The following is a 26,429-nucleotide window of genomic DNA, read 5'->3' on the forward strand; positions in this document are numbered from 1 at the left end:
CCCTGACTGCAGCACACAGTGGAGCAGGACTGGCTCCCCCGCTCTTCCGGGCCACCAACACCCTCTGCGACCTTGCAAAAGTCACATTCACATCTAGGTCTGCTTATTTCATTGGAAACAAGGGAGTCTTCCTTCCCGTGTTCTTCCACCCAGGCTGGCCCGAAAGTTCTGAGAATCTTGACTGCACTGGCATCGTCAGCTGGAGAGTAAGATCAGGGAGGTGGCGATTTGTGTCCTTCAGTGCCTCCCTCTGCACACACCTCCGACTCTGCTCAGCGTGGCCTCCAGGGCTGCCAGCACCAAATGCCTAATCTCACCGCTCTGTTGATGCACTTCACACTTCTGCATGAGTTTGCAGTTTGTTCACCTGTTGGAAGCATAGAAGGACTAAATACTTGGAACACACTGTTCTGCCCCTTGCTTGGAAGTTCAGAAAACTCTTGATGATTTATAACTTTGTGGCGAATCGCTGCTAAAATGTATGGCCTTTCCTAGTGTGATCCAGGCCGTGTCAGCCGAGACAATTCCAAAATAGCAACTGGACTTTTGTTGTTTGTTTTAATGCTGAGCCACACGATGTTAAGCCATTATTTCTGAAGTTCTAACAATATTGGCCTGTTGGCCATCCACCAGTGCCTCACCCCTACTCCAAAAGGGCCAGGAGCTGGCAGTTGGCCTTGGAAATGTCTTTCAGCCTCTAAAGCCTGCTGTTTTCTTACTTGTAGAATGGGCCTGCACCATAGAACAATTGTAAGGTGTGGTCATGAGCGTCTAAGAGAGGGCCATGCACTTTGTAAAGGCCTACACGCGCCCCTCTTTGTGGGCCCTGAGAAGACTGCCACACCCTGTGTAAAGGGTCTGAAGAGCATGTACATTCAGAGTGACCAATCGGCTCTTTAGGGGACCATCAAGGTGCCTCTGGCAGGATGTTTTAGGACAGTGTCATTTTGAAGAGACAAGCGATGAAGAAGGATCTGTAATTGGAGCTCTCTGTAGAAACACATTGCATCCTTATAACTTACTGGCCTCTTTTTCACCCTCTCAAACTAAATGGAGCATGTATGAATGGCTCATGTAAAATAAAGCTTATATTGCCATAAAATTAATCTCCTTACTCTTTGAGCTTGATACCGAGTAAAAACCACATTGTTCTGGATGGTGGCACATGGTAATTTTTTATAGTCTTTCTAACGCTTATTTTACTCATTTTTTTTTCCAAAATAGAAAAAACGAAATTACCTTGTTAAATCTTTGGCAAGAAAGGAAGTAGCGCTTAATAATGTTAGACAAGAAAGAGAGAAAGAATTAGGAAGTTCGCTTTGATTTATTCCCCCTTGGCTATAGAACTGAGGACTGTACCAGCGTTCATACTGATCTGGTGCCCAGAAAGGCTACCATGAGAATGAGATCTGCATTGGGAAGGTGGCGAGAACACCTGGAATATCCCTGTTTTGATGCAGAAGCACAATTGATTTTTGAGAGCTTCAGTGGTTAGACTTTAACCCCATTCTCTCCTTTTCTTAAGAAATAGGCCCCTGAGAGGACAGAGACTTAGTTTCTTGCTACTCATAGCTATCCTGTTTGTACTGTTCTTTTATTTTTATTTTTGAGACAAGGTCTTACTTAGTCACCCAGGGTGCATGCAGGGGCGCGATCATGGCTTACTGCAGCCTTGACTTCCTGGGCTCCAGTGATCTTTCCACCTCAGCCTCCTCAAGTAGTTGGTATCACAGGTGTGCTACCATGTCCAGTTAATTTTGTATTTTTGGTAGAGACAGGGTTTTGTTATATTACCCAGGTTGGTCTTAAACTCCTGAGCTCAAGCAATCCATCCACCTCAGCCTCTTAAATTGCTGGGATTACAGGTGTGAGCCACTGCATCTGGCCTGTACTGTTCTTACTTGCTGCAGTATAAAAGATTTTTAAAACTTTTCTAGATTCTTATGGAAATACTGCTGTATTTTCTGGTTTCTCTTTTAGGAGTTGGTAAAATATTAAAGAAGATCAACAAGGCCATCGTCTCCAAGAAGAATAAAGACATTGTGACGGTGGCTAACGCCGTGTTTGTGAAGAATGCTTCTGAAATCGAAGTGCCTTTTATTACAAGGAACAAAGATGTGTTCCAGTGTGAGGTCCAGAATGTGAACTTTGAGGATCCAGCCTCTGCCTGTGATTCCATCAATGCATGGGTTAAAAACGAAACTAGGGGTGAGTGGCCACCATATGTCATATGATTGCATAGTTTGTGAATGAAAGCATGAGTTAGACTCCAGGGTTCAAAGTGGTGTCTGCAAGTCCAATCCAATGGCCTGTCGGTTGAGAAACTCCTGGACCCAGGGAAGCTCTGTTTGGTCTCCCACCTTCCCCTTCAATCTGCCATCGCTCACTGTGCTCCTGGGAGGTTTTTCTCCTGTAGTTTGGGCAACAGAACAGAATCCAGCCCCTCCACTGTCTCCTCTCCTTGCCATGTCAGGTCTCCAGCGTCCTTGCCCACAGGCTCTTGTCAATTTGGAAGGTTTTCTTGCTCATTCCTTCCTGTTTTTGCATCTGCCTCTCCCTTTACCTGGAATGTCCTCCTCATCCTTCCAGATTGATTGATCCCTTTGCCTTTCAGGCCTCTTGCTTCTGCCATTGCCAAAGACATGGCTACCCTGTTGTCCGTTAATGATTGGCACACGATTACAACTTTTACACACCCCTTCATTACAGCCCTTTCCACATCTCAAAATGATTACGCATTTGTAGGTGTCTCTTCTCCCATTAAATAAAGTACAGTCTAATGTTGGTGTTTTAAAACTTAATTTGTAGGCCAGGCACAGCGGCTTATGCCAGTAATCCCAGCACTTTGTGAGGCCGAGGTGGGTGGATCACCTGAGGTCAGGAGTTCGAGACCAGCCCAGCCAACATGGTTTATCCCATTTCTACTAAAAATACGACAATAAGCCAGACATGGTAGCGGGCACCTGTAATCCCAGCTACTTGGGAGGCTGAGGCAGGAGAATCACTTGAACCGGGGAGGCGGAGATTGCAATGAGCTGAGATTGCACCCCTGCACTCCAGCCTAGGCAACAGAATGAGACTCTGTCTAAAACAACAACAACAAAAACAAACAAACAAAAACCTTAATTTGTAACCTGGAGGTCCAGGTGGAGACATGCAGGAGGAGCTGTAGGTCTGAAACAACAGGAGAATGTGAAGCCTGGGAGTACAGACTTGGGACCCTTTTTCCTTTTTTTTTTTGGAGACAGGGTCTCGCTCTATCTCTTATGCCAGAGCGCAATGATGCAATCATAGCTCACTGCAGCCTTAACCTCCTGGGCTCAAGTAATCCTCCCACCTCAGCCTTTCCAGTAGCTGGAACTACAGGTGTGCACCACCACGCCTGGCTAATTTTTTTTTATTTTTTGAAGAGATAGGGTATCACTGTGTTGCCCATGCTGGTCTCGAACTCTTGGGTTCAAGCGGTCCTCTAGCCTCAGCCTCCCAGAGTGCTGGGATTACAGGCATGAGCCCCCGTGCCTGGCCATAGAGCCTTTTTTCATAGAAGAGAGAGAGTCCACAGGGAGAAGAAGCCCAAAGACGAAACCTAGGGAAACTGTGGCCTTTCAGGGTGTGTTTCTTAAAGTGTGGTTACTGGTGTCCCTGCAGCAGAATTATCTGGGCTGTGTGTTGAGAAGGCAGATCCCTGGAGCCCAGCCCACTGCATTGGAATCTCCGAGAGAGTGGCTGGCAACTCCCAGTCTGCCTCTGCCTCCCATCACCATTCTTACACACCCAAATGTTGGAGACTCATTAGCCGAACTAGTGAAGGGGTGGACAAAGAAGGCTCAGGGAGGGTGGAGGAGACCCCAGGTGACTTGGGTAAATTTGTGGCGTCCCTTCTTAATGGGGCCTGGACCATGCAGTCTAGGTGCCCTTCCTAAAACCATAAACCATCAGGAGGCCAGCTCATATGAGGGTGTTCAGTGGAGTTTCCAGGTGTCTGGCATCTGTAGGCTTGTGAAGAGTGGTCGGAAGCAGACACCCTCAGGACTGGTTCTTGGTCCCGACTCTGTGGCTGGAGCTGTGTGACTGTGACATGTCATTTTGTCCTCTTAGCCACTGCCTTGATCTGTAGAATGGTAACATTAAACCACATTAGTTAGACCATGTGACAGTCTTCAGAGCACCTGGAGAAAACCCCCACATGGGCTGGGAAGAAGCATGGAGACTCCTGCAGTGCTTTGCAGCCCTGTCAGCCCTAACTCCCCTGTTTGTAACAAATATTTTTAATAATCTCTTTACTATTCTGAAATGAAATTCATACATCATATTACCCTATGCGCACACACACATTTTTAAAAATTTGAGACAGTGCCAAACTGGAATACAAAGGAAAACAAAAGAAATGTATATATGTAGTTCAATAGGTAAACCCTTGGGTACAACTACACTCAAATACAAAATAAAGTAGTCAGAGTCTCAGAATAATTGTGAATTGACAGCTATAATTGTGAATTGACAGACAGAGACAGGCATGTTGTACTGGTGACTCATAAACATGAACTTTGTTGCTATTGCTGATGCAGTTTTTTCTGTAACTGTGCAAGACTCTTGATAAATTTCCGAACAAAACAAAGCACAAGCTCTGCTTGATTTGCATGGGAGTCGCATTCCTGGCAAATTCAGCATACATGAAAAGGATGCCAAAAAAAAAAAAAAAAAAAAAACCCACCCTGTGTTTACACACGAAAAAGAACAAGGTTCTGGGCTCGGATAATTATAAGTAGGTGTCCTACCAATGCAGAGATCCGGTGGGGTATTTAAAAGCCATGGGAGAAGCAGCACAATTCTTCACTGGATGGGACTCTTTTGAACATTGCAGGACAGATAGCATTTCTGGCCACTGGCCACTGCCCACTCAATTAAAAACATCCCTGCCGATTTCCAAACTGCCTTTACCTGGGAGTGAACTGCCCCCACTGAAAGGTACATGACCACATGGTAGAGCTCAGAAGCGACTTGGAGCTCAACTGTCTGTGTCCAGAAGATTGCTGGGTCTGTCTCATGGAAATGATAGTTCCTTCCCTACAGAGAGTGGGAGAGCCCAACACACAGGCCTTTTGCAGTACATTAGGGATGGGTCTGGCCTGTTGGCCTCTGCAGCCTCAGCGTCTCATCCTTGTACTCTATGTTGCAGCCACACATGCCTCTTCCCAGTCCCCTTACTCACCATCCTGTCTCCTGTTGGAGAACCCCACACATACAGTCCTGCTGCCTACAGTGCTTTCTCTCCCTCTTCCCTGGTTAAGGTTGACTCGTTTCTCTACCATCCCACGAGTGGCAGGCATGAACATTTAAAGCACACATTCTGAATTTGAATCTCAGTTCTGCCACATACTACCTGTATAACCTTGGGCAAGTTATTTAACCTTCCTATGCATCAGCATTCTCATCTGTAAAATGGAGAGATGTAATAGTGATACCTATTAGAATAATTCTAACAATATTAAGGCTGGTGTGATGACATGAATAATACATATAAAGCATTTAGCAAAGGGCCCTGCACTTAGTAAATGTTCAACCAGTGTGAGCTATTTTTATAGCCGTTATCTGAAGTCCCATCCATCTCAGACCTCGCCGACTAGGTCAGGTCACCCTCTTCTTATCCCTCCATAGCCTTGAGTAATTCCACTTTAAGGTATGTATTAAAATTGCAGCTGTATACTTTTCCAAGTTATTTTATGTCAGCCTGCACCTCTCTCCAATTCATAGCTTTTGAGGCCAGATTTTCTTCTCGGTTTCTTATTTAAGAGAGTACCAGGCACGTGGTAGGTAGGTAGGTATCCAAGGACAGACAGACGGATGGATGGATGGATGGATGGATGGATGGATGGATGGATGAAAGGATGGATGGATGGATGATAGATGTCTATCTGTGGCACTTACTGATGGCAGGTTTCCATGTGCCTCTTTGCCTCTAAACTATGCATTTTCTTTTTATTTCTTCATGTCCCCATATTCTATCTTAGTCCTCCCAGGGGCAATTGGAGGCATTATTTGTCTCTGTAAAAAGGGGCTAAGAACATTTCTTCAGACACTTATTGAGCACTGCCTGTATGCTCAGTGTAGTGCTAGGAGTAAGCAAAAAGTGAACGCAGAGTCTCGTTCAGGTCTCAGTGTAGTTGGGGGAGACAGACACATTAAAATTGGCTAGAATAAAATACTGCAGGTGTCATGGTGGGGCCAGGCACGGGGCTTTACAGAAATCGAGAGCAGAGGCATCTCTTAGGAGGTGACGAGGATGATCAGACAAGATTTAGAAGTCCAGGGGACCATTGAGCTATGTGTTAAGGGCAAGTAGGAATTGAACTTGGTAATGTTCCCAGCAGAGGCAAGAAACAACATTCACTATTGGGAAGTCAATTACGAGCTTGCTAGTGGGATGTCATAAAGTTCTAACTTCGTTCCCACAGGACAGAGTGTGTTTGCAGCCAGCCTTGTGCTGAGTTGAATGATGGCTGTTTATGGCTTAGGTATTTTCCTTCCTTGTCCTGACTTAAGGCAGCATTGGTGCCCCCTTGTGGAAGTAGTGAGTGGTAATGAAACTGTCTTAGCAGCACACTGTGGGAAACGTCAGTGTTTATTTACCATGACTTATGTAAACACTTGTTTATTGTACATCAGAATCCTCTTGAGTTTCATTTAAAAGGACTTAATGCTCTCACCCCTGAATTAGATATTCTCGCTTCTTCAAAAGCTGTTGGTTTTACTCTCACCGTGTAAAGTAGTATAACTTGCATTTATAGTATGCATTTATACACATACACACACGCACACATATATATTTGAGCTAATAATGCAGTGAACTAAGTTTTAATAGCTTTGGGCATCAGTGATCCCTATTTAAAAACACACACACATACAGACCCATACTTACACAACTGAACCTTCAAAGACCTCAGAATAATTGTGAAGCTACCTGTATAATAACTGTACAATAAAAGGAAGCTAACTGGAAGACTAAACCTTCAGCCACAGGTAGCATTTTGGAAGACTCTTTCAGCCACGGGTAGCATTTTGGAAGCATCCTGAAATGATAAGAGTTGTGTTCACTCCTTCACTTCTGATACAAGTAAAATGGACCATTCCCAACGTCTTGTAAAGAGCATTTTCCTTTAAAAGTAGGAGTTCTAGGACAGGCCTTATTTTTTCCTGTCTTTTTAAAGATATACTTTATTTTATTTTGTGTTTTTTTAGAGACAGGGTCTCATTCTGTCACCCAGGCTGGAGTACAGTGGTGCAATCATAACTCAACACAGCCTCAAACTCCTGGGCTCAGGCGACCCTCCCACCTCAGCCTCACAAGTAGCTGGGATTACAGGTGCATGCCACCATACCCAGCTGGCTAATATGTTTTTAATTTTTATTTTTTGTAGAGATGGGGTCTAGTTCTGTTTCCCAGGCTGGTCTCAAACTCCTAACCTCAAGTGATCCTCCCTCCTTGGCCTCCCAAAGTGCTGGGATTACAGGCATAAACCACTGTGCCTGGGCTTTATTTTATTTTTCATTGACCTGTAACAATTGTACATATATGGTGTACAGTGGTAATGCTTTGATACATGTATACAATGTGTAATGATGAAATTAGAGTAACATTTCAATTACCTCAAACATTTCTCATTTCTTTCTGGTGAGAACATTCAAAATCCTCTCTTCTGTTGCCTGTAATATTAGCACTTTGCTTCATGTCTGATCCATAAACAAAGACACTGATTTTTTGTTTCCATTCTTCTTTAAGCAGTTATGAGGCCTTGTGATATCCAGAGATTCCAAAATAATGTTTGATGTTTCTAAAATCTTAAGAGAAATGAAGCATTCACCCTTAATAACATACAGGCTGAAGTGTTTATTTTTGACTGGGATTGAATTAAACCAAGTGGAGCAAAACAGAACAAAATTGCTTATCTTGTACTGACCAGAAACGCTTACTACCATTTATTGGCAAAAAAAAGAAACAATTCATTAGTAAATATAGCTTATTTGTATGAGTAAGATTTTTTTAAAAGGATGGACTTGCAGGGAATTGATAATAAAAGAATTCCTTGATGAAAAGTTTCGTAACCCCTAGCTAGGGATTTCTAAAGTCTTTTCTGTTTCTCTTTTAACTTCTTTTTAACTTTAATATTTAGTGGGGGAGGAGGAACCTAGAAAGTACAAAAGGGTAGTTTTAGAAGATTCTCTTTAACATTCCTTAAAAATCCTTTGATTTTTCATTCTACTTGATGACAGCTGCCATTTGCCCTCAAGCCGGCCACCAGTCCTGAGGTTATTTTTCCCTTGTTTGTTCTTTGACTTCACAGATATGATTGACAATCTGCTGTCCCCAGATCTTATTGATGGTGTGCTCACCAGACTGGTCCTCGTCAATGCAGTGTATTTCAAGGGTCTGTGGAAATCACGGTTCCAACCTGAGAACACAAAGAAACGCACTTTCGTGGCAGCCGACGGGAAATCCTATCAAGTGCCAATGCTGGCCCAGCTCTCCGTGTTCCGGTGTGGTGAGTTCATGCTCGGCGAGGCCTGTTCTAGGATACGCTGGCGGCAGAAAGGCCCTTGAGTGCTTTAACTTAATTCAAGAGCAAATCTAACTTTTCATCTTTTAAAAAAGTGGGAAACAGAGCAGGATGCTGAGAGGCAGGATTTTTATAAAGCTCACGTAAATCTGTGTTATGTACAAAGGTTACTATGCATAGCATAATATGCATAATGTATGCATATGTTATATAAAAAAAGTATTAATGCATGGCATGTGTAGGCTTTTTGGTTGAAAACTTAAAGATGAAAGGACAATTCATGAAATAAGTATAAGTGAGCGGTAAACATATGAAGGCATCAGCAACTCATTAGCAGTCTTACATTACCAAATTAAAAACTGGATTTCTTTTTTACTTAGCAGATTGGCAAAAATTAGAAAGATTGATAAAATCCCTTGGTGGCTTTGTTGGGGAGGAAGCAGGACCCTTGGGCACTGTTTGTGGCAGGGATCTGTGGTCTGAGGACTTCCTTGGGGTCCTGGCTCCGGCAGTCCCACTCCAGGGAATCTATACTCTGAACATAAGCACACATTGACAGATAAATATAAGCCAAATACAAATATACAGTGGAACATATATGTGATCATGAGACTTAGATTTATATAAGTGGAAGGATTATGCAATATATGGTTGATTTCAGAAAACGAGATATAGAACAGCAGATGTCAATCTCACTTATGTAAAATTCTTTCTTTATATTCACATATCTATAGAGATAGGTCTCAGAGGATGTTCAGTAAAAAATGTTAATGGTAGGATTTCAGAAAAATTGTTTCTGAATTTGAAAGAAAAAGTTGTTTGAGATAGAGTCTCACTGTGTCACCCAGCTAGACTATGGTGGCACAAACATGGCTCACCGCAGCCTTGACCTCTTGGACTCAAGCAGTCCTCCCACCTGAGCCTCTCATGTAGCTGGCACCACAGGCATGCACCACCACGGCCAGCTACTTTGTTTACTTTTTGTACAAATGGGGTTTTGCCGTGTTGCCCAGGCTAGTCTTGAACTCCTGGGCCTAAGTGATCCACCTGCCTTTGCCTCTCAAACTGCTGGGATTACAGGCATGAGCCACTGCGCCAGGCTCAAATGAACTTCTAAAATCACTTTGCTTGGCATATGAGCAGGTGGCCATGCTAGCGTTTCAATGAAGTGATTTTATTTTAGGTCAATCTTTTGTACACACTTTACAGTCCATAAAAAAATAAAATAAAAAGTGAGGGGGCCCTCATTTACTGTATGTTTCTCTTGCTGGAAAAAAAAAACAAGTTAATAGTTCAAGATTAAAATGCAAGGATTCCATTAACATTCCTATGGAAGATTTCAAAATGTGTGTTTTTACAGAAATGTAACATGCATTTCTTGAGTAGACAGGCTATTCCCAGAGAGTTACATGTCATGGTAGCTCTTCGTTTGGAAGCTGATTTGCCTAGGATACATGTGTGTTTTATAGAAAATAATGCACAAATACATTCTTATTGTCAAAGATTTAAACCCTACAGAACCCTCACAGTGTGTTGGTATCTTCCCTCCACTTTCCCTGATTCATGCCTCGCTTCTTCACCCGCTTCCACCCTGCCCTGGGCCCCCTTGCTCGCTGGCTTCTTGCTGGGTTGGCTGGTGGGAGCCGGCAGGCGATAGGAAGGACAGAGGAGAAAGGAGTCAGGGTATTTACTTCCCAGGCCTCCACTTACGGAGTCATGGGCCAGCTGCATTCCTCTACCAAAGGTTTCAGCTTCTGCCAGGGGATGTGCCCAAGAGCTGTTTCTCATTGGGTCACCTCCCCCTCTTCCTTCCTCCCAGCCCAAGGCTAACCATGGTGCCCACCGTTTCTTGTCCAGGGTACTGTCCATCATGTTTCTCTGTATCCTGTCTATGCTTTACAAGTGGTCCTTCATCACATGCTGCCTAAATGGCCCAATTTGATGCCTTATCTGTTTACTCTCTGCCCTGACGGATCTGTACCTAATTTGGACCAGAATAAGAAAGTCCCCTGCTCACTCCTGTTCTCATTCCCTCACAAGTAAACACGGTAGATGGCTTAGCTCACCCTTCTCAACCTCCTTTCCATGCCTGTCATCGGGTTTCACTGAGGAACCTGGAACTGGACGCGACTCTGTTCTGGGCCATGCAGCAGAGCGTGAGAGTGTCGTAAGTTCCCTGTTTTCTTGCTTTGGCCAAAACCCAGCTTATCATGAGAAGACAGGGAAGGATTGTCTTAACAGGGCTGTGAAGAAAGTACTACCGTTTACGGTGGCTCCAGGTGGCTGTTCGTTTCCATTTCCACAGACCGTCCATCATTTTCTGCCTGTTTCCTCACTCTGACCTACAGGAGTGGCCTGGCTCGAACTGCTTTGTCCAGACTCACAGGGCCCAGGGTGCTACCTGTCGGATGCTTCCTGGGCCTCAGCCATGCCTCACTATTCTGGGTCACTTTGCCAAAACATTGTCATTCAGTTTATCTGCCTTCTTGACTGTTTTCCCCAAGATATCATCAAGGGCTCTGAGAATATTTGCTTGATCACAAAAGGAGAGTGAAAACTAAGAAGAAAACCTTTCTGATTTATGCTCCATAAAGTAGAAGCACTTCAAGGGTAGAAACTTTTCTATTAAAAAAAAAAAAAAAAGAAGCCTTAAAATCATTTTTAGTAGAATTCTATTTCATGCTCATTGCAAAATCCTCAGTATACCTCAATATATAATATATGTGGCAGAAAGTAAAAGTTCCCCTAAAATCCTGTTTCCTTGGATAAAAATTCCTATTAAGTATCAAGTATATCATTTGAGAACCTTTCTAGGGATATGTAAAATATGTCTATGAAACTTTTTGCATACATAGGATTGTACTGTAATTTCTATTCTATAATAGGCTTTCATTAGACAGTGGACAACTTTTTGTGCCAATTCATAAGAATTTACTTGATTCCTTTATCAGCCACGTAATATTCCATAATATAAATGTATCATAATATCCTATGGAAGGCCATTTGCTTTTTTTCTATAATAGCACTGCAGTGAGTATTCTTGTACTTGCATTAGTAAATTTCTACAGGTAATTTCCTGGAATAGGAATGAATGACATAGGAATCTCCATGTCAGTTGTTACAAATGTTTTATGGTTATGAATTTAGACATTTGATACTTTATTTTGGAAAAAAGCCCACAGAGAATAACATTTATAGTTCCATCTTCTTTTCTCCTGAGTTTCCAGCTCATACCTGTCTGTTCACATTACGTCTTAACTTGCTTGCCTACTGAATTCTAGTTGCATAGATGAAACTCATTTATGCCAGGCACCGTGGCACACACCTGTAATTCCAGCACTTTGGGAAGCTGAGGCAGGAGGATCACTTGAACCCGGGAGTTCAAGATGAGCCTCAGCAACAGAGTGAGACCTTGTCTCTACAAAAAAATGTTTAAAAATTAGCCAGGCATGGTGGTGCTCACCTGTGGTCCCAGCTGCTCAGGAGTGTGAGGTGGGGGGATCACTTGAGCCCAGAATGTTGAGGTGGCAGTGAGCCCTGATCACATCACTGCTTTCCAGCCTGGGGAACAGAGCAAGACCCTGTCTCAATAAATAAACATATGTATTGCCCTTGCCCATTTAGTTCTCAACCCACAGTTCCTTAGCAGCAAATGGCACCAATACTCACCCAGTTGCTTACGCCACCCCTCCTTCCCCAGCTACACTCCCCAAACTCCCTTTGGACTCCAGCCTAGAATGTAGAGTGCTGCACATGGCAGGGCATTTTGCTGTTGTTTTTCCAAAATGTCCATTTCAATTTCTACTAAAGTACAGTCTAAAAAGTTTCTTAAGTTCTCAGGAAATCCATATTTACTTGTAGTAGAAGGTAATTAGAGGGACTTTCATCTATGAAGGTTTTCTGATATTAAATATTTAAGATACCCTCCCTGATTTTAGAGGCTGAGTTCCTAACATTTCAGTGAGCCTAGTTACGTCTTCCCTAGTAGCACTTAAAGTGGAAATCGGATTACTTCAGGGGCTTTCTGGAAAAACTGGGTCACCCAAAACACCACTTAGAGAAAGTTCTAAATCTCCTCCACATTTTTAATACTTGATTCTTCACTTATTATCTCCCACCATTCATCTAAGAGAAAATCCTTATTTTCTCTTTTTCATCTCTGCTCCTTTTCAGAGTTAATCAACATATTATACTTGCGTTTTTATACACTGCAGAAATGATCCTTGTTAAAGAATACTCAGTCTGCCTTCCAGAGGTTAAAGAATAGAGAGCATTGGGTAGGGGATTTTAAAGGGAAAAACTCTGGGACGACGAGAGGCTCCATGCTCCGACACAAGGCTCCCAAGTCCCCTTCCTTACTTGATTCATTCTGCTTGGGAGTTATGCTTTTATCAGCTACGTAATATTCCACGTGGTTTACCTGGGTGGGCCAATTTTGTGTTTAGACTGTGAGTAGGGACCTCGCATTGCAAGAAGCGAGGTATTTTACACAGCTTCTTACATCAATAGATGGCAGTTTTTGCTGTGGCCCAGCTTATGCTGAGTTCTTTGTATGTGTTGTCTCATTGAATGTTCCCAGCTCTGTAAAGTAGGTGCCATTAGTATAGCTTTTTACAGATAAAGAAACTAAGACTTGGAGTCAAGGAACTTGCCAAAGTCTCAGAGCTAGTGTGCTGCAGGTGCAGGATTTGAACAGGTCTTATAACCCCAGATCTCATGGCCTTGGCACGTGCCCTCTATAAAAGGATGCAGTACTTGAGTGACCAGGCAGACAGAAAAGGTGTTATTTTATCTACCAGCTCCTCAAGGCACCAAATAAAGGTAAGCCTGGATATGTCTGATGCACCCTGGCTACCACTGGTCATCAGCTTCTGTGGTCAGAAGCAGAAGGAGTAGGGGGAACTCAGTCATCAAGCAGAGGTGACTGGATGCAGAATGGTTCATGGTTATTAGTGTTACTCGTCAGTTAATGATGGATCCAGCCAAGGATGGATTAACTGGTGAAGCTAGATATCTCTCCTCCCTCAAACACATTCTAGCTCATAAAAAATAATGAAAAGTTTTCATTATTCATTACTTCGATCCTTCTTAACAGAATAGTAAACATTTCTAGAAGCAGTTAACACCTCCAGGTCCTTATTTCATGCCCTGGAGCAATCACTTACTAACCACTTCCCAAATTTCACAGTTTCAGAAAATTAGCTCTGCCAGAATAGGGACTTAATGTTTTCTTCAAGGATTAAAGAGCTCATTAGGAAGTTATTTTTTTCTCACTTTCCCATTGATTTTTCTGTTTCTACTGAGACCATTTTGTTATGCAGGCTAAGAGTAAAGACGAAGAATCCTCTCTTTCATTCTTAGGTTGCTGCAAGACAGAAGCCAGGCTCGGGTGAGAGTTCGAAGCACATGGGAGCTGAGGTGGGCCGCACCTGGGTTACTGAACAGCCCTGCAGGAAATGCAGTGTGCTAGGACCAGGAGAGCCCCAGTTCCTCTGCCAGTTGTCTATGTTGTTTCTTCCTTAGGGAAAAACTGTAGTGTCATCCTGTAGTGCCATATATTCTAATAACCTCACTATTTTTATCATATTTCAGTGTTCATCAAGTTCACTCTCTTTCCCTCCCTTGGTGTCTTTCTCTTCATCTCTCCCTCTGTCCATCCCTCCCAACCCTGTTCTGTGGAGAACTGGCATATTGAAGTTCCCTGTCTTAAAAGGCAGTGATTGGCACATGTCGTCTCCAAAGAAAAGATCAGTGAAAATCATGCAGGAAACTTGCTTTCTCTCTTCTTGTTTGCTGAACTCCCTAGGATGTGGAATCTGTTTTGTCTGTAGAGCTTGTCTTGTAGGTAGACTGCTCTCCAAATAACATTTGAGAAATGCTGGCTTACATTATTCTTGGGTTTTCATTATTAAGTAGAAGTACCATAAAATATCTAAAACCCCAATGGTGATTCCTGGAATGGGAGAAGAGTGAATAGGGCGGGGTGGTGAAGTAGGAGGAAGACAATCCTTGCTCTCTAAACCTCCACATGAGCATCAGCTCTTTATGGTACTGAAGGGACTTTTTGACATATGTCATTGTATTTAAAAGACTGAAAATACATCTGTGTCATCGTAGTATGGATGAAAGTATAGTGAAGTTTAATAGAACTCGATGTGCTTTCATAAGGAGCTTCATTTTAGTTATTTATTTATTTAGCTAGAAGTTCATGAAGACCAAGGCAGCCAGTTTTTCTGTTATACCCTAAGAGTTAGACTCTCCTGGCTCCTCACTTCTTAGCCATGCATCCTTTGGAGGTTACTTCATTTCTCTAAAGGTGGCTTCCTCAATTGCAAAATAGCACTTCTTATGCCTACCCCACAAGGTGCTGTAGATCCTCAGCCTGTTGCAGGGTTGAGATGGGCCTGGCACAGAGTGGGCCCTGTGGATGCTGTGTATCCCTCTCTCTCTTCACGTGCACATGTAGGCTTATCCAAAATGAGGACTATAGAAAATAAAATTGCACCATGTTGGGATTCCTGCTCAATGAGTAAATTTTAGCTGGTCTTGTCCCCAAAACAGCAAAATGGGTAATTATGTGAGATAATGGATATGTTAATTTGCTTTACCATAGTAACTATTTTACTATCTATACGTATCCCATAACGTCATATTGTGTACCTTAATATACACAATACAGTTTATTAAAAAAAAAACAAAAAACTAAAAACAAAAAGGAATGATTCTAAGGCAGCTTGAATGTATTCTTTTATTCATGTAAGGGTCAACTTCTTGCAAAGCACTGAATGTTAAGCACTTTATGATTTAGTTAAATCTCCTCAACAGAATTAAAGTGATTTCAGTGATACCCAAAGGCATTCTGTCTAGACCGAAGAAAGGAGAATTCTTCACCGGGAAAGGAAGAAATAATTGTCCTTATCTTTATCCTTCTAAGGAAGCTATTTGTGGAAAAGGAAAGTTCTCCAACTGAGTTGCTCTCTGAAGCTATCCCGGTGACCAGCAAGCACTCATGCCGCTTCTAGAAGTCAACAAGGATACACTGAACCTGCTTCTGATTTCTTTAGGGTCGACAAGTGCCCCCAATGATTTATGGTACAACTTCATTGAACTGCCCTACCACGGGGAAAGCATCAGCATGCTGATTGCACTGCCGACCGAGAGCTCCACTCCGCTGTCTGCCATCATCCCACACATCAGCACCAAGACCATAGACAGCTGGATGAGCATCATGGTGCCCAAGAGGGTGCAGGTGATCCTGCCCAAGTAAGTGGCCCCTTCCCCTCAAAGAAAACAGTGGCATTGTTCAATCAGCAGCTGTTATGTCGGACACCAGACAACATGAGGTGAAAATATGGCACATCATGAAGCCTTTTCTGTTCTGCAGAAATTTCATGGTGAGATTACGAGGCCGTGCTTTTCTGAATGCCTTTATTCAATGCCTGTGCTTCCTGTATGGTAAGATGTAGATCATAAGAAAGGAGAGAGGGCAATCTTGGTCACTAAACCTCCACATGAGCATAAGCTCTTCAGGGTACTGCAGGGGCTTTTTGACATATCTCATTGTATTTAAAAGACTGAAAATATATGTGTCATCATAGTATGGATGAAAGTTCAGTGAAGTTTAATAGAACTCCATGTGCTTTCATAAGGAGCTTCGTTTTAGTTATTTATTCAGCTAGAAGTTCATGAAGACCACGGCAGCCAGTTTTTCTGTTATACCCTAAGAGTAAGACAGAGATGGAATTTGAGCTGTTATGACTTGAAGCCATAGGAAAAGTAACCCCAAATCCTGTATGAATCTTCGTGTTCTAATAGGTCAGAGAATGCTTTGTCCACAACTGTGAAGAAGCAATGAACGTTGTTCCGTTTCTATGAGCTTTTCCACATTGCTGCCTTCCCACCATCCAGAGCTTTTAACAACCCAGGTCTTGGTGGTAGTGGAGAGTTCTAACAGCTTTTGATTCTTTGGTCACCGAGTTAAGTAATCAGAGTAACACATTCACAATAAGTGTTACTAATCCTCTCAAGATTTTTATTTTTATTTTTTTGGTAAAATAAGCCTTCAGATAGGCAATGCTTGATATAAATAAATAAATAAGATGGTGGCATCATAGGTCTCAATGGGTGAAGAACAGGTTCTTAACCATTATAGCCCATCTGTGGTGAGAATCTGCCCACCTCTCCTTGGTCCTCTTCCACAGGATGAGATCAAATCTGATAAAGCATCCTCTGATGATAGCAACTGACATTTACACATCTATATCCATATATCCCCAAGGCCAGGTAGTTCACAAATATTCAGGAAACCTATGTTATACCCAAATATAATACCATGTCACCTATGCCTAATCTTTGCTCCTGTTTTAATAGTAAAATACTTTCAGAATCTCAAAAGGGGCTGGCCACGGTGGCTCACGCCTGTAATCCCAACACTTTGGGAGGCTGAGGCAGGCGAATCACGAGGTCAGGAGTTCGAGACTAGCCTGGCCAACGTGGAAAAACCCTGTCTCTACTAAAAATACAAAAAATTAGCTGGGCATGGTGGTGGGTGCCTGTAATCCCAGCTACTTGGGAGGCTAAGGCAGGAGAATTGCTTGAACCCAGGAGGCAGAGGTTGTAGTGGGCCAAGATCGCACCATTGCCCTCCAGCCTGGGCGACAGAGCAAGACTCTGTCTCAAAAAAAAGAATCCCAAAATGAACTATCAGGAATGTTTCTCCTCTCTTTTGACCATCTCCAATCCCAATAAGGATGACAGGTCTTAGAGCAGCCAAGATGAATATGGAGAAACTTTAGCTGGAAATGGGGAAGAATGAGATAGATCTTCCAGAGTACTAGGAACTTGTTAACACTCATCCTCCACGTCAGTATAAAAGAAGTATGTTTCTGTTTGTAGATCTTCCTAAGTATTGGAACAGGGGGCCCATTACACCTGAGGGTGGGAGTGCCCATTCTTGCCGTTAGCATGTACAACTCATTTTGCCAACCAAGTATTTGAGAGATGAGGTGTCCTTTACTTATCTGGTATTTAAATTTGGAATTCAAATTTAAGATGCAATTCAGATCGGTATTCAGATATTACTTCAAAAGAATCAGTTTGTAAACATGCACCGACTCTTATCATGTTGCAGCATTTATAGCCTCGTGACTTTTTTCTCCATTTCTGCTTTCATGCTAGGTTCACAGCTGTAGCACAAACAGATTTGAAGGAGCCGCTGAAAGTCCTTGGCATTACCGACATGTTTGATTCATCAAAGGCAAATTTTGCAAAAATAACAAGTATGTTCAATTTGAAATGTATTTGTATACTTGAAGAAAGTGTTACAAACTGAGACTGATTTGTTCAGAGAAAAAAGGATCAGAATTAGGAATGTGTTGCCCTAAAACTGTACAAGGTTTCATTTGATATATTGCCAAATGATGCTATTGACCTTCGTTTATTTATTGACCTTCATTTATTTATTTTTTTCTTTTATCTTTTTATTTCAATAGTTTTGGGGGTACAAGTGGTTTTTGGTTACATGGATCAATTATATAGTGATGAAGTCTGAGATTTTAGTGCACCCCTCCCCCAAGTAGTGCACATTGTACCCAATATTTATTAGTAGATTTTTAGCTCCTCACCAACCCACCCTCCTCCTTCTGAGTCTCTATAGTCCATTATACCACTCTCTATGCCTTTGCATACCCATAGCTTGTCTCCCATTTATAAGTGACAACATACAGTATTTGGTTTTCCATTCTTGAGTTACTTCGTTTAGAATAATGGCCTCCAGCTCCATTCAAGTTGCTGCAAAAGACATTATTTCATTCTTTTTATGACTGAGTAGTATTCCATGGTATATACATACCTCATTTTCTTTATAGGGTCATTGCTCTCGACCTTCATTTAAGTCATCGTCCTTACATTTTGCACGTACGTTTCATGGGAAGCCCCAGTGACTACATAAAGGAGTATTTCATGTATTGCTTTTATTAATATTGGCTCTGACTTAGATATTGTCGCTCTGTTTTCAGATGCCAACTTTTTCCTTTTGCTTGAAAAAAATCAAGACTGCAGGCATACACTATACCCAGATATATATTTTGGCATTTCATGCTCATTAATCTGAAACAATATAAATTCAAATGAATCTGATGAAAACTTTTCTTTGCCAAAGCAATTAAGGCATACTTTTCATTTGCCAGCAGTGTATGTACCTTTCTCTAGAGTTATGTTTGAATGGTCAGTCCTTTGTTCTTTAAATTTAGAACATAGCAGTCTTTCCAAGGAAGAGTCATGGCTTGAACATGATTTGCACTCCAGTTTGCAAATAACCTTGAATGGTAAGAAATTAGCTCATGACTAGCTTCAGTTGCATACTAGTAAACACCTAGCACCTGTTCTGGGGACAAACATGACTGCCCTGGTGAACCTGCAGCTCCGTGGATATTCTCATAGCCGTTAATCCCTCATGACTCAAACTCAGGCCTCCAGCCCAGCAGCATTAGCATCACCCGGGAGCTGGTTTGAAATGCACAGTCTTGGGGGTAACCCAGACCCACTGAACCAGAATCCATTTTAACACAGTCCCTCAGCCCACCAAAGACTGAGAAGCACCATTTTCATCTGCACGTTCCCCTTCGAGGTTATTCATAGCAGCTGAAATGCTAAATAGGGGGTAGTCACAGGAAGAACCAGGTGCCCCAAATTCTCCTGGAGAGTCCTCTTTAACACTGCATGTAACTTGGGCCCTGTAAATGTGCATCTCAGTCACAATTTGGTCATATTAGAGCTGGGCATTGGTGCAGATAGTTCAAAAGCAGATGACACAAAAAGCACATTTTCCCTTTGCATCCAGACCTGTGTCCCATCCAGACTAATGTCAACTTCAGTTTGCATTCTCTGTGAAAGCTATACCCAGTGGGTGCTGCTGGAATGGTCAGAATTTGCTGAGAAGTAAAGTGAGTTCACCAGAAGGTCCCTAAGACACAACTGCATTTATGCCTCGGCCCTTCCAGGAGAATCTAAACTCTTCTCTTGTTTGACACTCTTCTCTCACTCGCATACCCGTGAGATGAGTGGCTGTTGTGAAGAGCCCGGACTGACTCTGCCACTAACTAGCCCTGTGATTGCAGGGAAGATTACTTAACATTCTAGGGCTCAGTTTCCCCATCTGTCAGTGCTGTCTGAAATCCCTTTTGCATCTGCATTCTGTAACTGAAAAATAATCTTGTTGCCTTGCTGCTTCCAGAAAACTGGGCTTCCTTTTTATAGCTCTGCTCTTTTCATTTTTTAAATACAATTCTAGTGATCAGAATTGAACTGATAGAGGCACTAAATCATTTAAGAGCCTGGGCCCCTCTCCAGAAGTGAGTATCACAGTTCACTTAGCAGGGACTGAAATTCACAAGTAACAGCTGTCTGCAGCCTTCAACACCAGGACTGTCAGAGGTCATGTCTTCTGACACTTTAAAAATTGGAATTTGCCATGGCTTTGAGCTTTGAGGTTACTTCCCCAACCAACCAATGGCCTGCCGATCCAAACAAATGCTGATACTGTTTTATTTTCTGGAAACAGGGTCAGAAAACCTCCATGTTTCTCATATCTTGCAAAAAGCAAAAATTGAAGTCAGTGAAGATGGAACCAAAGCTTCAGCAGCAACAAGTAAGTACTGGGTCACGTGGCAGGACTTCCTCTAGCAGGGGAGCAGACACACTCCTGTATACTCATTGGTCGAGCAAATATGTAATACACCCTCTTTCCAGCCAGGCACTGTGTGTGGGTTGACCCTCGGGAGACAGCAGTGAGTACAGACAGATTGAAGACCTGTAACCACAAAGCTCAGAATCTGTTTCACTAAAGAAAAGCATTTCAGTGAGAGAAATTCCTCTGGGACAGGAGTCAGCAAACTTCTATAAAGAGCCAGGAAGTATGTATTTCAGATTTGTGTGTCATACCGTCTCCATCACAGCTTCTTAGCTCTGCCATTGTAGCATGAAAACAGCCAACAACAATACAAGTAAACAGATGTGGCTGTGTTCCAATAAAACTTTATTTATAAAAACAGGATTTGGCCTGGTAGACTTGCCTTGAGGACAGTGGTTTGCTGACCCCTGCTCTCGGAGGATAAAACATGGTCTGGCTTCTTACTGGCAAAAAAAGACCAATCTTCAGATTTAAACATAAAATAAACAACAAATACTTAAAGGAAAATAGGCAATCAGGTCTATCCAGGATAAACTGAAGAATTCGCCACCATCTGTTGAATTGCGGCAGGATTGCTTTACAGCCTTCCTTGATAATTAGAACATCCACATCTGCTTCCTCCTCAGTGGTTTACATAATGAAGGAGAAAACAGAACAATCTTAAGTCAGTTTTTTCACCCCTCGTTATCTGTAGGAAATTAGATGAATAGATTTGGCCAACTCTGTGAGCCCATAAAGTGAAAATCTTAGCTACGCTTGCAGCTGGGTCAAAGATCTCTGGTTATTGAAACATACCAGTTATACTCAACAATGGATGTGTTATTACCTTTCTCGAATAAACATTTTAAAAATTCCTTTGAAGTAGCATTTAAAACAAAGACCCTGGAATAAGAGGGTTGGAAATTTTAAGATGCTTTTTGTCTTTTCTAGGTAATTTTAAGTAGTAACATCTAAAAGTCATTAACCAATTTTGCCGAGTGTAACTATCAGGACCAGCTACATAGTTTGTGGGGTCCTGTGCAAAATGAAAATATGGAGCCCCTTGTTCAAAATGTATTAAGAGTTTCAAGATAGCAACAGCAGAGTATTAAACCCAGTGCAAGGCCCCATGTAACTGCCCAGGTCCTCCTGTCTTAGTCTGCCTGGGCTGCCATGACAAAATACCATTGACTGGGTGGTTTAAACAACAGAACTCGCACTTCTGGAGACTGGGAGTTCAAGATCAAGGTGTTGGTGTTGGCAGGTTGGTTTCTCCTGAGATCTCTGGATCTCCAGAGGTTGCCCCCTCCCTGTGTCCTCACATGGTCTTTTCTCCATGTGACACATCCCTGGTGTCTCTCCCGCTTCAAATAAGGACAATAGTCCTATTAGAATAGAACCCTACTTAACCTTCATTGCCTCCTCAAAGGCATTATCTCCAAATACAGTCACATTAGGGCTTTGGGGCTTCAGCATATGAATTTGTAGGGAGACACAGTTCAGTCCATAACACCTGCTATTTAATACTTGTTTTTAATAACCCTGGGTAAAAGGCCTTGCTCCAGCATAACTGCAGGTGTTTCCTTTATAACATCAAGCCCAAGTGTTCAACACTTTATGGGGTTTGAGCAAGAGGACTGAGCCATTGCAACAGGCATGTGGTAGTAATGCCACACGCCTACCCTTCCTTGAGGCCCTGGCTCAGGCTTATTAAGTGGAAGCAAGCCTGACAGACAAGGAATGGCCAAGACCCATGAGCCTAAAGAAGTTTGCTTTCCTAGTCAGATGCCTATACCTGGGGAGTTGAACAGCAGAGGTAGTTGGTCCTGGATGAGTGGTCTACATTCCAGTGCAAAGGAAACCTAAATAGTGTGCCAAAGGAGAAGGCACAGACACAAAAGCTAAGAATTGGGCTGGGCCTTTATATATAGAAAAGATTTAGAGAAGCTAAACAGGACCAGGGGCCGGGCGCGGTGGCTCATGCCTGTAATCGCAGCACTTTGGGAGGCTGAGGCGGGTGGATTACTTGAGGTCAGGAGTTCGAAACCAGCGTAACCAACATAGTGAAACCCCGTCTCTACTAAAAATACAAAAATTAGCCAGGCGTGGTGGTGCATGCCTGTAGTCCCAGCTACTCAGGAGGCTGAGGCAGGAGAATCGCTTGAACCCGGGAGGTGGAGGTTGCAGTGCGCCAAGATCGCACCACTGCACTCCAGCCTGGGTGACAGACTGAGACTCCATCTCAAAAAAAAAAAAAAAAAAAAGGACCAGGGACTTTATCAGCAAAGCAGATGGTGTGAATAAAAAAATAGCTAATAATAACAATGAATATGCATTAGGTGTGTTTAGTGGCAAACACTGTTCCAAGAGCTATAGTATATCTTATGTCATTTAATTCTCATCAAAACTCTATGAGGAGTAAGTATGTTTATCAGAGATGGTGCTTATGTAGAAGAGATGAGACAGTAATGTAAAGGGCCTGGCCCAAGGTAGGCTTAGTAAATGGTGACCATTGAGCCTGTTGTAACATGGTCAGCCTATGGGACAAACATTAAGTGTGTCTTCAGACACCAGCCTCTGAGGGTCCTTGAAGCTAGCTAACTTGCTGGCCTTATGCTTACATGGCCTCATGTAATGTGCACAACATATTTTCCTTTTCTTCCCATAGCTGCAATTTTAATTGCAAGATCATCACCTCCCTGGTTTATAGTAGACAGACCTTTTCTGTTTTTCATCCGACATAATCCTACAGGTAAGTGACTCTCCTCTTCCATCATTCCTTCTTTGTTAGAATTTCAAAAGGTATCTTGCACTCTTCATTATATCCAACAGTGGTGCCCATAATCCATTTCCCTAATGTCAGTAGTTGCAAACGCTTTGAATATAACCACCCATGTTAAAGAGATAGGAAAACAAAGGCTGTGTTTACAGGTGTGATGGAATCTTTTACACACTGACAAGATTCTAGGTTTTGCAGATTGTTGTTTTTAACAGAGAGGCTCAGCATCCCTTAGGAACACTTTTGACATCTATTGACTTTTCCATATTTATATAAATGTGGTCGTTCAATTTTGCTAGAAGCTATATAACTTCAGCTTTTGTGTATTAGCCTGTTCTCACGCTGTTATGAAGAAATACCCTAGAGTGGGTAATTTATAAGGAAAAGAGGTTTAATTGACTCACAGTTTCACATGGCTAGGAAAGCCTCAGGAAACTTACAATTATGGTGAAAGGCACTGCTTCACAGGGTGGCAGGAGAGAAAATGAGAGCCGAGCAAAGTGGGAAACCCCTTAAGAAACCATCAGATCTCGTGAGAACTCACTCACTATCACGAGAACAGTATGGGGGAAACTGCTCCTATGTTTCAGTTATCTCCACCTGGTCCTGCCCCTGATAAATGGGGATTATTACAATTCAAGGCAAGATTTGGGTGGGGACACATAGCCAAATCATATCACTTTGTAAGCCCACTCTATTGAAATACCTTGGGACCTGTTAATACAGTTGATTTTTGCTCTGGGAGTCATGCATGGTTCAAACTAGGCTCTGGCCTTAAGCCTCATTTTTAAAATGAGGACAACAGTAGTGCTGACTGCTTATTACAATTATGAAGTATAAGTTTATCTTTGTAGAGAGGTTGGCTTCTTGTTGGTACAAGAGTAGGCACTAATATATATATTTTAGCTTTTACTATTTCATGTAATCAGTAATACAAGATAGTTCCTTATGTTCTTATCTCATTGCATCTGTGATGTTCTAATTGGCATGCTCCAGAACTGAGCCAGCCAATGAGGGAGCTTCTGGCCACATGTGGCTACTTAACATTAACTTTAGAAATTCAATTTCTGGCCAGGTGCGGTGGCTCATGCCTGTAATCCCAGCACTTTGGGAGGCCAAGGCGGGTAGATCACCTGAGGTCAGGAGTTCGAGACCAGCCTGGCCAACATGGCAAAACCCCATCTCTGTTAAAAATACAAAATATTGGCTGGCCATGGTGGTGGGTGCCTGTAATCCCAGTTTGTTGGGAGGCTGAGGCAGGAGAATTGCTTCAACTTGGGAGGCGGAAATTGCAGTGAGCCAAGATTACGCTATTGCACTCCACCCTGGGTGAGAGAGCAAGACTCTGTCTCAGGAAATAAAAAATAAAATTAAAATTCAATTTCTTAGTCACACTAGCCACATTTTAAGCACTCTCTGGCCACATGTGACTAGTGGCTACCATGCTGGACAACAAAGATATAGACCATATCTACCACTGCAGAAAGTTCTGCTGGGCAACACTATTGAGCGAGAGGTCAAACATGATTGTTTCCCTTCCCTTGTTTCTTATTTTAAGGATTAGTAAATTACAGAGTCATGGATTGTTTTCTTTTAATTCTGTAGGTGCTGTGTTATTCATGGGGCAGATAAACAAACCCTGAAGAGTACACAAAAGAAACCATGCAAAGCAACGACTACTTTGCTACAAAGAAAGACTCCTTTCCTGCATCTTTCATAGTTCTGTTAAATATTTTTGTACATCGCTTCTTTTTCAAAACTAGTTCTTAGGAACAGACTCAATGATGCAAGCGTTTCTGTTCTGGGAGGTATTAGAGGGAAAAAACAAGCAGGATGGCTGGAACACTGTACTGAGGAATGACTAGAAAGGCTTCGAAATGTCTAAAAGATTCTTTAAACTACTGAACTGTTACCTAGGTTAACAACCCTCTTGAGTATTTGCTGTTTGTCCAGTTCAGGAATTTTTGTTTTGTTTTGTCTATATGTGCAGCTTTTCAGAAGAAATTTAATCAGTGTGACAGAAAAAAAAAATGTTTTATGGTAGCTTTTACTTTTTATGAAAAAAATATTATTTGCCTTTTAAATTCTTTTCCCCCATCCCCCTCCAAAGTCTTGATAGCAAGCATTATTTTGGGGGTAGAAACGGTGAAATCTCTAGCCTCTTTGTGTTTTTGTTGTTGTTGTTGTTGTTGTTTTATATAATGCATGTATTCACTAAAATAAAGTTTAAAAAACTCATGTCTTGCTAGACAAGGTTGCTGTTGTGCAGTGTGCCTGTCACTACTGGTCTGTACTCCTTGGATTTGCATTTTTGTATTTTGTACAAAGTAAAAATAAACTGTTATGAGTAGTAAAAATAAAGCTATTTCTCTGCTATTTGAAAATACAATAGAAGAAACTGAGCCTTTTAAACATAGGTCAGCGTCTTCTAATAAACCTTTGTACTTATGTAAACATCAGGAAATTCAAAGCCCGGAAACTTTTCCTATCCTTTTCCTCTAGACCTGACAATCAAACATTTTTACCCGCTTCAACACGCCTCATTTTATAGATCACTGCAACAGAGTAACTACTATAGTAATCCTAGTTCTAATCTTAGCTACATTCACTCCAGCAATGGCTAAGAATTGTCAGCAAAGAAACGGATTTTGTAGCAAGTGCAGAATGAAGTTGCTGGGTACCATGTATTTTGGAAATCTCGGGAAACGGACTATTTCGTTTTTGGTGATTGGTGATAGGCAGGAGTTTTTTGAAATGATGGGTTTTTTGTTTGTTTGTTTGTTTGTTTGAGGTAACTTTCCAAGTTGAACTCAAACATCAAAAATCTTTTTTTTTCCTTTTTCTTTTTATAGAGATGTACCTTGCCATCTTGCCCAGGCTAGTCTTAAACTCCTGACCCCAAGTGACCCACCTACCTCAGCCCCACAAAGTGCTGGGATTACAGGCATGAGCCACACTGCGTTCAACCTACAAACATCATAATTCTGATGTTACCATTTGCCTGCTTTTTAAAAAACTAATTTCTTACAGATTTATGCAGTCTAACCTAAATCAGAATTTAAGTTTAAAAATATTTATCAAAACTTAAAAACATTTTTTCTTTTTAGCCCTTGAGTCCTACTTGCCTTTATACATGAAAACCTCACATTCGGCACTCCATCAGTTTGCCATTTGGAATTATTTGTCAAGTGGGCTGAGCTTTGCTGTTCACAACTATGTATGTGTACTTTGTTTTTTTCTGTTTTTCTTTTTTGAGACGGAGTCTTGCTCTGTCACCCAGGCTAGAATGCAGTGGCGTGATCTCGACTGGCTGCAACTTCCACTTCCCGGGTTCAAGCAATTCTCCTGCCTCAGCCTCCCCAGTAGCTGGGAGTACAGGCATGCACCACTGCGCCTGGCTAATTTTGTATTTTTAGTAGAGACAGGG

At 42.2% G+C, this 26,429-nt stretch overlaps 1 protein-coding gene across 3 annotated transcripts in view; it reads left to right on the forward strand.

Moving 5' to 3' along the window:
- SERPINE2 (serpin family E member 2) overlaps positions 1 to 25,388 on the forward strand; it is a 64,680-nt gene extending 39,292 nt beyond the window's left edge. For all 3 annotated transcript variants that reach the window (XM_033230054.1, XM_033230055.1, XM_033230053.1), the window contains 7 exons: positions 1,981 to 2,208; positions 8,343 to 8,540; positions 15,620 to 15,818; positions 17,733 to 17,833; positions 20,116 to 20,202; positions 22,892 to 22,975; positions 24,608 to 25,388. In XM_033230054.1, coding sequence (XP_033085945.1) covers positions 1,981 to 2,208; positions 8,343 to 8,540; positions 15,620 to 15,818; positions 17,733 to 17,833; positions 20,116 to 20,202; positions 22,892 to 22,975; positions 24,608 to 24,645 — 935 coding nt within the window. In that variant the 3' untranslated portion in view covers positions 24,646 to 25,388. The remainder of the gene's footprint in view (positions 1 to 1,980; positions 2,209 to 8,342; positions 8,541 to 15,619; positions 15,819 to 17,732; positions 17,834 to 20,115; positions 20,203 to 22,891; positions 22,976 to 24,607) is intronic.
- The last annotated feature ends 1,041 nt before the right edge of the window (positions 25,389 to 26,429 follow it).

The sequence above is a fragment of the Trachypithecus francoisi genome, unplaced genomic scaffold (assembly GCF_009764315.1).
Source record: "Trachypithecus francoisi isolate TF-2019V2 unplaced genomic scaffold, Tfra_2.0 Lachesis_group13, whole genome shotgun sequence".
In the NCBI taxonomy this organism is placed as follows: Eukaryota; Metazoa; Chordata; class Mammalia; order Primates; family Cercopithecidae; genus Trachypithecus; species Trachypithecus francoisi.